Here is a 13,965-nt window from a genome sequence, read left to right as displayed (position 1 = left end):
CCATTATGGAGGACCATTGACACACATTTGTTGTTATACTGGGGTAATTGATGCTGTGGAACATATGATAATTTACCATGCAAACCATTACATGTAAAGTTTTTCAGTCCTGTGTTATTTATTTATTTTTTTGCGAGGCCACACCTCCTGCTGTTAGCGTAGCGTTTGCTTTTAATTGAGAATATATGATAAACTTGTCCTTTTCTCTGCCTTTCTGTCACTTTCTGCCTCTCTCACTCCAGGGCTTGTATATGACAGTCTGATGTTGAAGCATCAGTGTGTGTGTGGCAACGCTCACATCCACCCAGAGCATGCTGGGAGAGTGCAGAGCATCTGGTCCAGACTGCAGGAGACAGGCCTGCTGGGCCGCTGCGAGGTATATGCACACACACACAGAGTCATGTTTCCATCACTTCAGAGGACATTACATTGACTCACATTCATTTCCTGGTGTCTTAACCATAACCACCACATGCCTAACCCTAACCCTTACCCTAACCTTATCATAACCCTAAACTAACCTTAACTTTAAACCAAGTCCTCACCCTAAAATGAATGATTTACATCAAGGGGACTTGCTTTTTGTCCCCACAAGGGATGTGAGCCCCCGCAACATGAGGAATAACTAGACCACACACACACACACACACACACACACACACACACACACACACACACACATTGAAAAGTTAGCAAACAGGATGTTTGTACTCAGTGCAGAGCTACACCCACAATGCTGTATTGTAATGGTTGATGCACACCATAGAAAAAAAAAAAATGAACGTAGTCACCGTGACGTCACCCATTGGTTGGTGGACTGCTGTTTTGAAGCCATGAGTTTAGCAATTTGACCTTCGCCATCTTTGATTTTTGGGTCAGAAGTGACCATATTTGGATGAGAGGGTGGAGCTGACCCCAACACAAGCTTCTAGCTTGGTTAGCACCGGTTAGCACAGCGCAATTACAGTCTATGGTTTGCTGTGATAATGTTTATACTAATGCTTATTAATGCTAAACTTTGCTGTTAAAACTAAATGTATTTACTGGAAAAACTGAACAGCTGACTCCTTTAGAGGGTCTTTTAGCACAACCAAACGCTGAACAAGACTATTTTAGGCGACCATGATGTTAGAGTTAACTTTCATAAACTGAAAACAAACTGTGAAATCGCAGCAGCTATGCTTATACTCCAATTTACAAAATGAACATCATGCTGTATTGAAGAAGACTTGGAACTGGAGACTGAGAGCATAAACTCATTAGGAAAGTGTTACTGAGGTAATAAATCAAGTTAGACGTAGGGTCATTTTCTCATAGACTTCCATACAGTCTGACTTCTTTTTGCAACCAGTAGAGTCGCCCCCTGCTGGCCATTAGAAAGAATGCAAGTTTAAGGCACTTCTGCTTTGGCTTCACTTTTCAGACCGGGAGCTACCTGCTTGGTGCACACTGTAGGCTTTCCCAGCATGCACTGCAATACACTACTAATATTCACCTTCCAGAAAAGGGAGTGAATTTCAAACCTTCATGGCAGTTAACACACATGTTATGTGTCCTGCTGGTTTGGCGCATACTGATCTTGTTTAATCATCATCATTTACTGTAAACTCATCGTCTCTGCATATATACACCAATGTTCCATCTCATGTATAAGAGCTTTTTTTTGTACAATAGTTTGTTATTTCCAGCAATAGCCAAATATCCATTATATTATTATTTTCTTACGTGCAAATTTAAAATGTGCAAAAAGCTTACTCACTCTCCCTCTCTGTCTGTGTGTGAGCAGAGGATTCGTGGGCGTAAAGCGTCTCTGGATGAGATCCAGTCTGTCCATTCAGAGTTCCACACTTTGCTCTATGGAACCAGTCCGCTGAATCGACACAAACTGGACCACAAGAAGCTGCTGGGTACCCGTCTGTCTGTCTGTCTGTCTGTCTGTCTGTCTGTCTGTCTGGCATCACTACCAGCCATGCTTGCTGGCATCATTGTTAATATCATGTGAAAAAATTGTATTAATACCAAAATTATCATTAGCAAGATATTATGGCACCCTCCTAGAGACCACGTCTGTCTGTTTGACCTCTCTTACCTTCACTTCATATTAAATATCTGTCATATTTAATGGCATCAGGTTATCTTATGTGTGACATGGTCTCTTTGGCTTCTCTGTGATGCATCCTAGTCACCACACACTAGAATACCTGTAACCTGGACTCTGATTGGTTGTTTCAGGTCCAATCAGCCAGAAGATGTACGCTGTTCTTCCCTGTGGAGGAATAGGGGTGAGACTGTCTCTCTATCTCTCTACACAGTATAAATACTCAGTGTTTGAGCCCTGGTTTGAGCTCTGTGCTGCCCCCTGCAGGTGGACAGTGACACCGTGTGGAATGAGATGCACTCGTCAGCGGCGGTCCGCATGGCGGTCGGCTCAGTTATCGAGCTGGCCTTCAGAGTGGCGGCAGGGGAGCTGAAGGTAACGCACACATGGAAATACACACACACACATTTTACTGAAAATAAACGTTCGACTGAACCATCCTTCACTCTGTGTGTCTGTCTCTCCGTCTCTGTAACAGAATGGCTTTGCAGTAGTGCGTCCACCAGGTCACCATGCTGAGGAATCCACTGCCATGTCAGTACACCCACAAGATAGTATTAACAGTTTTTATTATTACACAGCAACATATTATACTGTTTCACATCTTGGTGAAGACTAACAGTTTATACTATTTTTTTTGTGTGTGTGTGTACAGGGGGTTTTGCTTCTTCAATTCAGTAGCCATCACTGCCAAGCTGCTGCAGCAGAAACTGGGAGTTGGCAAGATCCTCATTGTGGATTGGGTGAGTTAGCACCAACACACACACACACACACACACACACACACACACACACACACACACACACACACACAGACACACACAGTCTGTCAGCATTTCCAACTGTAGCAGGGAAAGAAGTAAACATTCTTGTTTACATTTTTTTAATGTGTTCATTATTCACAAAAAACAATATTTTTATATTTCAACAACAGTATAAGGCTTTAACTGTTGCATCATGATCCAACATTCATTCCTTTTTTTTCATGTGATTTTTATTCTTAGGTAAAAACACAGTTAATATGATTATTATCATAAGGGGTCAAATGCATGAAAAGCAGCAGAAGCCAGAAACCTTCAATACATGCAGCTTAATGAAATTCTCGCTGTTTTGCTGTCACACCTGCAGATATTTGACTACAATGTACAGACAGTGTTTCACTCATAAGTACCTGCTGTACTGTATGTGTCGCTGCTGTATAAAACCAGCTTATCACTTGCGGGGAAACAGCAAATCAGACTCAACAGCATGAAAACTGTGACTTCCTTCAGAGAATAAACTCATAAACGCAGCATTTTCCATCTAAAGTCATAACTGCGCTGCAGAATGTGTCAAACTTAATTTTGACTGACAGCTTCCAAGCATCTCACTTCAAACTGTTATACAGGAGTTTGCCAAAATTGTTACACAACTAAACCGGCAGTAAACATGAACACACAGTCCAAATGAACTGTCTCACCTTAAACCAGGTGATTGTTTTCTCACTTGTCTCACATCCTCCACTTCATTAAAATTCAGCTGATTCATTTTCCATATAACAGCAGAAACAAGTGTTCTTCCTCATAATTTGAGTGTCTAGTTAGTATTTTAAAACTCTGCAGATTAGAAAGATGATGTGCGCTACTACAATAAGTGTAATTTAAAGCTGGTTTATTCCCTCCTCCATGCTGTGAGAGGCCAATTGGCTCACAATACACATGTACCAGCTTATTTGGCCCTGTCTGACATCATTTGACAGCATCATTTTAAACACATTCCCCTCAAAGTTCAGCCTGACACATTTGGTATCTTTGGATCCACACTAGAGTTAAAAAAATAAAGTTGTGTGGGTTTGAACAGTGTTTGGCCAGACAGCTTCAGTTTGTAGTGGCTGATCCTGGAGGGATTGAAGTTGGATTGAAGACATTAAAAGGATTGACAACCGAGCTGGCAGCTAGTTTGCAACATCAGTTTTGTTTTGACCAGATTTGCTCCCTTTGTTTGTTATTACACAACACAGAGATATGCACACAGAGGAGAACAAACAGCCAGTCAGTGTAACCGAGCGCTCACTGCGTCATCACTCTGTCATTTCCCACACAGGCTTCTATGATCTAGGTGAAGAGAACTAATCTCACTAAAATGCTGTCCAAACCCAGTGTGTTCAGAGTGTTTGTATCCTATCACCCCACTGACCTTCTCTCTGATGCCGCTGTGACCTGTCACTGCAGGACATTCACCATGGCAACGGCACCCAGCAGGCCTTCTACAGTGACCCCAATGTCCTCTACATCTCCCTCCATCGCTACGATGACGGAAACTTCTTTCCTGGCAGTGGAGCACCTGAGGAGGTATGCAGACACACACATACACATACACTGCCTTCTTCTTCTGTGTGCACATTCACATACATGTGCATGAGCGTTTGCTAGTAGAGCACAACAGGAACGAACAAAACAAGAACCTGCTTATCAAAACATTGCTTCACATGGTGACTTTAAACGACCAGTACAACCAAAGTCATTTATTTAATCCACAAATATTGGTGTTTCTTTGGTGTTTCATATTTTACATTCCCATGGCCGACTTGCACAGACAAGAAGAGGGGAACAACAACAGAGAGAGATCAGAGAGAGAGAGAGGAAGAACAACAAAGACGCTTAATAACAACTCTGTCTCTCTCTCTTGCCTCAGGTGGGATCAGGTGCAGGTGTTGGTTTTAATGTGAACATAGCATGGACTGGAGGAGTAGAGCCCCCTATGGGTGATGTTGAGTACCTCACTGCCTTTAGGTAAACATTTTTATTAGATTCTTATCTTTTTAAATGTATTTTGAAATGCCTTTAAAAATGCAGTTGTTATGGGACTTAACCTCTACTGTGTGTGTGTGTGTGTGTGTGTGTGTGTGTGTGTGTGTGTGTGTGTGTGTAGGAGTGTGGTGATGCCTATCGCCCAGCAGTTCAGTCCAGATGTGGTTCTAGTGTCCGCAGGCTTTGATGCAGTGGAAGGTCACCAGTCTCCTCTGGGAGGCTACAATGTTTCTGCCAAGTGTGAGTACCATTCTGGTTACCGTGGTGACCAGCCAACCACCATTTTTCACATTGAAGAGCTGGAGGATTTGATTGATATCTCACTGATATGACTGGCTAACAGTTGATTAGCGTATCTTAACTGTGACTGGTGTGTGTTGCAGGTTTCGGTCAGCTAACGCAGCTGCTGATGGGTCTGGCAGGTGGGCGGGTTGTCATGGCGCTTGAGGGCGGTCATGATCTCACCGCCATCTGTGACGCATCAGAGGCCTGTGTCTCGGCGCTTCTCGGAGACCCGGTGAGAAAGAGAGAGAGTCAGAATATCATCAATAATTATGAATGTTTTCATTTCAAACATGAACCACGCCAGCCTCTCTCATCCCTGTGAACAATCTGGAAATATTAAACTGCCAGAAAGACAAGTGCTACAGTCTTTATTGTGGTCATTTGAGGTGACCAACTAAAGCTGTTATAACTGTTCAGTGCAACAATATGGAAATATCCATTTGATTAAACAAACAGTTTCACATTTTAGGAAATATGACTCTTTTTTGAGGCTAGAGGAGGAGATTGATACAACTTTCATATCTGTGTGTTAAGTGTGTAACTGAAAACTGGATGTAGTTAGCCTGCCTTGCTCTTTCCAAAGTGGAAAAACACACCTACCAACACCTCTACAGCTCACTAGTTTTGATATGTATGTAAAATTGACAGTTGGTGGGTTAAGGGGAGCTATTTCCTGGCAAACAACAGCTAGGTGCTGTTAGTGAATATGCACAGCATCCAAAAGTTTTATTCTAGCAGTCGCTAGATGTTTCTATCATGATCATTTCCAAGAGCACTGATACTCGACTGATCGGTATGATGATGTATGTTATTAAGTAACGTTATTTACATTCTTAAAAGACCCTCTGATCTTTGTTGTGTGGTTGATCCATCTGTTCGCAAGACAGAAGTCCATATGAAAATCCTGCTTAATGCAGTAGTGTAACTACATTAAAAACCAAATGGTCTCCATTGGTGCATGAAGAAATCTTGTATTAGCACACAGTCACTCTCTTATGACCAGTCAGCTTTGACTTTGAGGGGAAGAATTAGTTATTACTGTACTGTAATCAGCGCCAATAGCAGCTAATAAAGGTCAATGTTTGTTAAACAGCTGCAGAAGAATGTCTCTCATTGCCTTCCAGCTCTGGCAGTCCTTCACACTGTATGTTATAATGTAAAACTGGTCAGATATTAAATGCTGGTGTATGGTGGTTACAAGCAGCAGCCTACACAACATGACACATTGCCACCTCATGTTACATGTTGTGTTAATGGAACAGTTAAACAAGATTCATTGTGTTTTTATACTTTAGACAGAGTAAGGGTAGCTTTTTCCCCCTGCTTCCAGTCCTTGTCCGGTTCCACATTTAACACACAGACATGAGATTCCTTCCAACATACAGAGAATAATTGATTTTCCCAAAAAGGTAAACTAGTCAGAGATGTGACGGAAGGTAAATAAGCCTCCAGTCAGAGGTATTAGACTCCTCAATGATAAGCTTTTTATTTGCTGGATGTATTTGAATCTCTTGAACAGCTGATTTCATGCTTTTCAGTTAACACACTTTCTCTGTCTCTCTCAGTGTGACTCCGTGTTTCAGTGGCCTCAGGAGAAGCCATGTCCAAAAGCCTGCTCCTCGCTGGAGAGAGTCATAGAGATCCAGAGTAAGACGCGCGCACACACACACACACATACAGTGACCACACAGGATGAGAAGCTACATGTCTCACTCCCTGTGTATGTCTGTCTCTCTCTGTGTCCCTCCAGGTAAACACTGGTCATGTCTCCAGACGAGCGGCCATTCGCTATTGGATGGCCCCCTGGGTGCTCAGGGCCAATCAGAGAAGGACGAGGCAGAAACGGTCAGCGCCATGGCGTCCCTCAGTGTTGACGTTGATCAGCCAGGCTCTGTTCCTGACAACACTGAAACCAGCAGGTCAGCGGGGCGCGACGGTCACTTCCTGACAGCTTCATACAAATATTTATTTCTTTTTTATTCTAACAAGTGCTGTTGTTTCATGTTGTTGCCCGCAGGTCCACAGAGGAGCCAATGGAAGAAGAGCCTGTATTGTAGGAGGAGCTCAAACAAGAAGCACACAAGAACTCCACATTCACCTCCTTCTGGCACCTCCTCTTCCTCTTCCTTTTCCTCTTCCTCCGCGGAGTGTGTGTCGGTACACACACACACGCACGTACACAGGGTGGAACTGTGCCGTTGTGGAGGACTTCGATTGGCTGAGGAGAACATTATAGAGGCAGGAGAAGGCGGGGTCTGTGACAGCATCTCTTTTTCTATTGGTTCATCAGCCTCAAGGAGGAGCAGACGACTTGTTAGCATCTCCATGGCAACCAGAGGAGGGGAGGGTCAGCAAGGATACACCTCAAGTGTAACTGTGACTCCAGGCCGTCCTCTCTTTCCTCTCTAGCACACAGCACCACTGAATTGTTCCCTTCCACCCGCCCATCATCCTTCTGTCTTTTTCTTTTGTCCCCACTCCTCTGTCACCACAGAGGGACGATGGCTGTCGCAAACCCGGATTTGAAATCCCAATAAAATGTCAGACACCAAGCAGACGACTTGTCTTCTTGCCTGTCGGTCTGCCGGTGTGTCAGAGAGACAGGCTGAGCGGAGGAGGAATAAACAATTATGAATGAGCAGAGGAGGAGGAGGAACTAGGTGCCTTTTTTTTGTCCGCAAAAACCAACCATCCAATCAGAAACCACAAAACTCCACCACCGCAGCACCTCAGCAAACCAACCAGCCAATCAGGACTGAAGAAACACACTGACGCACACACATATACAGCTGTTGTTTCAGTCGGTCAGTTCATTCTTTGTCTCTTCATCTGGATGCCTTAATTTGTCCTTATCTCACTATTTAGCAACCACAAGAGAGACGGAGAGAGAGAATTATATGAATATATATACTGTATATTCAGAAATGTATTAAAGTGGCAAAGAATTGTATTTTCTTTCAAATCTGACAATGTTCATGCCAGGTATTCCCTGGTTTCCCAACAGACTTTAATGGTTATTGAGGGAGAAAAGCCTCTAAAACCATCATCACACATTAGAAATCTCCAGTAAAAATCTCCATTGAATATTAACGGTAACATTAATAATAATATTCAAGCCGACTTTTATGGAATCTGGTGAAAGTGTCTCAGGATCAGGTCGGTTTTACACAGTATTCATTCTGTTAAATATGTAATTAATGAAACTGCATCACTTCAGACCACCACCTCTCTCTCTCTGTCACTCATTTCGGTTTAGTCATGTGACCTGAGCCCCGTCCCTTCTCTAAAGGGAATTGTGGGATTGTGGCACGTTTTTGAAACACCACAACGACCACCACATCCCTCCTTTTTTTTTGTTGTACTTTTTCCTGTTTGGTGTAAATACTGTCTCCTGTCCTGTTGCCCACGGTTACGTCACAGTGGACTCGGTGTGGTCTCTTTTCTATATCTGTACATACATATATGTATAAAAACACAAAATACTTTCTCTTTTTGTATAAAAAAGAAAAATAATATTATATATATATATATGTATGTATATATATATACATATATGTGTGTATATATATATGTATATGTGTATATACATATATATGTATATATGTGTGTGTGTGTATATATATGTATATATGTATATACACACACACACATATACATATAAACAGTGTTTTATATGTTTACATATATATGTAAACAGTGTTTTATCCAATCAGATTGGAGTAATGAATATATTCTATTTGGAGATTTGGTGTTTTAAAGGTTTGGCTGTTTGACAGGAAGTAAGCACACGGTCTAATGACATCAGACCGCCACCTGTTTGTTTGTTTACAGATGTTGAGGACGGCTGGATATTGTTGTCATGGTGGTTGTTGTTATTGGAGGTGATCAGCGAGCTCCAGTTCCTCTGGTAGGACCAGGCATGCAGCGCTGCCCTCCACAGGCAAACAGCAGCAACTACACATAAGAGGATATTAAGGTCAAAGGTCATGACTGGGTAAATAGGTTGGTCCAGTAATGATGTATTTTTGTAGTCCAACAAGGAGTTAACTATCTCCTCTATGGCTAATGATATTCATTACCCTGACTGTGTTCTGCATATCACGGCCCCGAATCATCATCTCCTGTAACTCGGATGTTTTAGTCAGTGTGCAGTTCACTGATTTGTTATAGCAAGAATGTTGAAAATACAAATTGTCTGGATAGTCTGCAATTTTCTTAATGACTTACAAGGTGAGAAAAAACATCAGGTAGTTTTAAAATAACAAAAATACCTGATTTACCCTGACCAAGGTCAAAAATCAAAGATGCTGCAGGAAGTTGCAGTGTGCTCAGGATGCAACTAGTGGCAGCACTGAGAGCTCCACTGCTAAGCAGCACTCCAGCCAGTGAGTGAGGAAGACGTCCTACAATCCTTGATGGTTTGTATTGACTTTAATAGATGAGACCTTTCTTGGTCAGGGTAAATTCGGCCTTTCCTACCTTCTTTAGCCATCTAGTTTTCACCTGACATTTTAAGTTGCTAAGAAGATTGCCTACCTTCCAGTGAGTTCATATTTTCATAATTGTTGTTGTAACAGATTTAAAGATCCACTCAGTGACCATGTTATATTGTTTGCTGTACCTGGATCAGGGCTAATGAGCCATTCAGTGACTGAAATGTCTGGGAGATGGTGATACAGGACTGAGTAATTGTTCCGTCAGATGGAATACTGAAAATTGAACTCGAGGTCTTATTGCTCCAGTGCCATTTACACTCAACTTTTTTGAGCGGTTGGTAACACTGTTACACCAACCAAAAAAAACAACAACAAAAACCCACACATTTAAAAAAAAAAAAAAAAACTACAGTTGAGTTGGCAACTATATTAGAAAGTATCATTCAATTGAAAACTGTCATAGCGCTTTAAGGCTTTAAAAAGGACTATTCTGACAAATGATGTTACAATTGTCCAACAAACCACTGCAGTTAAACTTTGAGGACCGTTTCTTAGCAACCTGTTTTATCAGAACTCATCAATGCTTTAAATGAATGTTAAAAGATTTGTTCAAGCTAACAAAGATACAGCCAGACCTCCATACATATCCCATTCACTGCTGGGAACCATGGCTCAAACATGCTAACTACAGTAAAGTTTGTGTGTTCACTAGGCTTCTTTTTCTGAGCACCATTTTCGTGGTTTTCACTGAGTGCTCCAACCTCCAGCTCCTTTTTAAGAGCATTTTGCATTTTCAGTTTGACCACCTTAAAGCACAGCTCAACTTTTTGATAGATGTGCTTTCTTTTCCGGTATCACTTTTCACAAACTGACACGCTGGAGGTGTAAGCTGCCTTTTGCTACTTCTGCGCTCATTGAAGATGCCCAGTGGACACAGAGGACTCAGAACTGGACCACATCTATAGAAACTCAACTCAGAAACACTAATGAGTGACGTCAGTAAGCTAACTCTGCCGGACACAATCGTCAACCTCACTAAACTCCATTACCCAGGACCCTCTGTGGTGTAGCGAGTGTTGTAGCTTACGCTGCTACCTCTGGGTCTCATCTGTTCAAAGCAATACAATGATAGGACAGCAATGACGGGATCAGAGAGAGAGACTTCAACGTCCTGCTTCAGCATTGCCATGGTAACACAGCAGACAGCGTCACGGCCTCCCAGTTCACTCGCTTACATTGTTCGTAGAGCTCCCTCTACCTTTACACACATGGGTGAGTGATGTTTGTGTGTATTACCTGTCAGGTGGAATGGATAGCAAGTATTGATCGATCAATTGATTGATTTATCATGCTGTGTTTCCAGGTGGTTCAATGTGGTCTTTCTGTATTAATGTAAACACTTAGGCCATTTTATCCATTAAAGCTGTAGTCAGTAATGGCAGCGGCTTGCGTTGGGGGGTTTAATGGTGGAATTAAGACAGATTGGTAACTCAAGATGTCTAAAACAGACAAAAACGATCCATCACAGACGGTAGTGTTGGATGGTGTGGTAGAGTTGACGGCTGAGCTCAAGTGGAGTTCCTGCAGGCACAAAGGAACAAAACAAACAGCTGTGGTGGGACCAGCAAGCGGCAACTACCACAGCTGAGAAACCTGTCCATCATGCAATTTATACCCCATTTAAAAATGCCTTAATATTCTCTCAATATTTTTTAAAATTTACCACCAACAAGTAATGAATTCAGATTATTTTTGGTGAAGACTGTGATGTTTTCACAGTCATTTGGGCAGCATCTAGTGGCCATGAGAGGAACTGCAGCTTAAAATATATTCTGGTTTTATTACAACTTGGGCCTTACTTTTTGTAGTTTTGGCCATCATTCCCACAGGTAATAAGAACACTGTACTCACCAAGTTAATAATTGAGATCTCAGAATGCAAGAAAAAAAAGAGTTCTCCAGGTCAAGAAACACAAGTAGTTAGACTATCGAACCCCACAGTTTATTTGAAAGAAAAAAATTAAGTGAATACCCATTGTCTGTTGTAAACATCCATCAGTATACAAAACCAACTTCCCAGTTCAATGTAGACTTACTGTATTTGCCGTAGCTGTGCACACTGTTGTGCACTGCACAATGAGGGATAATTGACATAATGAGAACGTTCCCTGCCAAATTAAGTGCTACATTATTTGTTCCCAAACCTTTTTTTGGCTTGTGACCCTTTAAAGAGAAGCTAAGTATGTTTACATCCATTTGTAGGTTTAATATGTCTATGAGTTGCAAGCAGTTCAACCAAAGAGTGATTTTCAGATTGTTTCATTTGAATCATCATTAGAGGTCTGAAATGATCCAAAATTTCACAATAAAAAGCAAAGATTTGAGAACAATCTTTAATTCCTTGTTTTTGTTAATTTCTAACTCGTCTATTATCACACAGATTTATCTGGTGACCCCTCTGGAACCAGAGATCTCTAGGGGCCCCAAAAGCCCAAGGTTCACTGTCTCAGTTGCTTTTTGGTGATTTGATTACTTTGCTAACTTGTTTGTGAATTTGCACCACTTGAGTACAATATCAACTGGGTTATGCATCATGCTGTCATTTTATGGCCCTGTCTGTGTCGAAACCTGGTTCTAACACCTTTATCATTATAGTTTGTATTGTGCTCACATGGTGCTTTTTCCTAAATAAAGTTATGTTTCATCATATTGCCAAAATTAACTGACATACAGAATACCTGGAGCCAGATAGTCTTCGAGTTACAGGAGTACTAGTTGGTTTCTCGGTCTCTATGATGTGCTGTACTTGATGGGAACTTCAAGGCAACATGGCTTGCCATGCCCAGATGATCTAAACCAATAATTTAGATAATCTGCCTTAACTGTTGGCTTGCTTACAATCTGACTTGTCTGATCGCTCATGTTTCTTGCCCTATTGGACTCGAGGCGTCTGTAGGTTTCAACCCAAGTGCTCATTGGATCATCAAACAGCGTCTGAAACCCCTTCCATCCCCGCACCTTTCCTCACACAACTGCAACACTGCAAACGCCTTTAAGGAAAGATCATTTAAAAAAGCTGTAGCGATGCTGCTGTGCTCTGAGATTTCAGCAGTTACTTTGGCGGGTACAATGGTGTAATAAGAAATGATGGCTAATATTACAAAAATAACACCCAAGCTGTAGCAAACAAAGTTATCCTTTACGTGGTGGTGGTCGCTTGATTTTGCACAGCTACCAGTGGGCACACAGAAGCACAGATAGCGGACTGAAGCTTTAAGAGGCTGTTATTGGTCGGTTTGTCCTGAGACTGACTGGAGTTCTGCGTTACAGAGGGGCCACCATGGCCGTCTGGGCTCTGGTCCTGAGGCCTACTGAAAAGAAGGGGCACCAGCAGAGTTTATATCGTGTACATTAAAAACTCTTAACAATACAATATTGACAGTATTGACAGAGTTTGATGGTTTGTGTCGTCAGGGTGACAAAAACCTCGCCGTCGCAGTCCAGAGCTTTACTGTTGCTCCCACCCACACACACACTGAGGTGGAATGCACACTTTCACACACACTCAAGACTATTTTGCTATATGACTTAATACTGTATATTTCTTGATATGTTTGATACTGTGGTGTAAATGTAGTGTCCTGCTATGATGCGTTGGGGAGGGGTCTTTCTGGGTATTTTTGGACTTTTGAGTGGGACAGAGGAGGTTCAGTATCAGTGTGACTGTCACCTCCTCTCTCTCTTTTACCTCCTCCTGTTTTCGAGGAGAGTCGTTCGCTGTGTTACCCTTCTCTCGTCCGGCTCGTGACTGAAAATTCGAAACGCTGTTTTGTTGGAACTGATCACAAGCACATTCCTGATTCTTCTCTGTCCGTGCTGTCGTTTTTCTTTTCTTTTTTTTCCAATCTTTCCTGTTGCAACAATACAACATGTGTCTAGTTCTTGCTGACTCACATGTATATAAAGTGCATATATGTGTACACATGTGCAATACACGCTATTCGAGCAATCTATTACTGTGACTATTATTGATAATGATGATGATACTTGTTTCAGCCCCGTTTTTCTTCTTGTCCTGATTTCTTGTTGATGAATTGTGTTGGTTCGGCTGCAGCCAGGAGCTTAAAAAGGGAAGGTGACTCTTTATGATTCTTCACACTCTGTTTTATTTCAGGGGTTTGTGGACATTTTAATGAAGCCCTTTTTTTTTATTACTCTCACTGTAATGTTGTGACGTTGATCCTGATTATCTGTTTCTTTGTTGTTTTTTTAAGTGGGCCTGTTGTTAAACTTGTCTGGAAACTCAATAAAGCAATTCACTGACTGCCTGTTACATTTCCCATTACTCATAACGATAG

The 13,965-nt window shown here is 41.9% G+C and overlaps 1 protein-coding gene across 6 annotated transcripts in view; it reads left to right on the top strand.

Annotated features, from left to right (window-relative positions):
* hdac5 (histone deacetylase 5) overlaps positions 1-13,931 on the top strand; it is a 58,455-nt gene extending 44,524 nt beyond the window's left edge. For 5 of the 6 annotated variants that reach the window (XM_067615986.1, XM_067615987.1, XM_067615988.1 and 2 more), the window contains 13 exons: positions 243-376; positions 1,787-1,907; positions 2,233-2,282; positions 2,366-2,473; positions 2,577-2,632; positions 2,754-2,841; positions 4,309-4,428; positions 4,772-4,869; positions 5,009-5,127; positions 5,271-5,404; positions 6,738-6,819; positions 6,923-7,091; positions 7,190-13,931. In XM_067615986.1, coding sequence (XP_067472087.1) covers positions 243-376; positions 1,787-1,907; positions 2,233-2,282; positions 2,366-2,473; positions 2,577-2,632; positions 2,754-2,841; positions 4,309-4,428; positions 4,772-4,869; positions 5,009-5,127; positions 5,271-5,404; positions 6,738-6,819; positions 6,923-7,091; positions 7,190-7,229 — 1,319 coding nt within the window. In that variant the 3' untranslated portion in view covers positions 7,230-13,931. The other variant, XM_067615989.1, reaches the window with a different exon arrangement.
* Positions 13,932-13,965: the final 34 nt, after the last annotated feature.

This window comes from Thunnus thynnus, chromosome 17 (assembly GCF_963924715.1).
Source record: "Thunnus thynnus chromosome 17, fThuThy2.1, whole genome shotgun sequence".
Taxonomy (NCBI): Eukaryota; Metazoa; Chordata; class Actinopteri; order Scombriformes; family Scombridae; genus Thunnus; species Thunnus thynnus.
The sequence above is the reverse complement of the archived record's forward strand: the minus strand, read 5'-3'. Positions and strand labels throughout refer to the sequence as shown.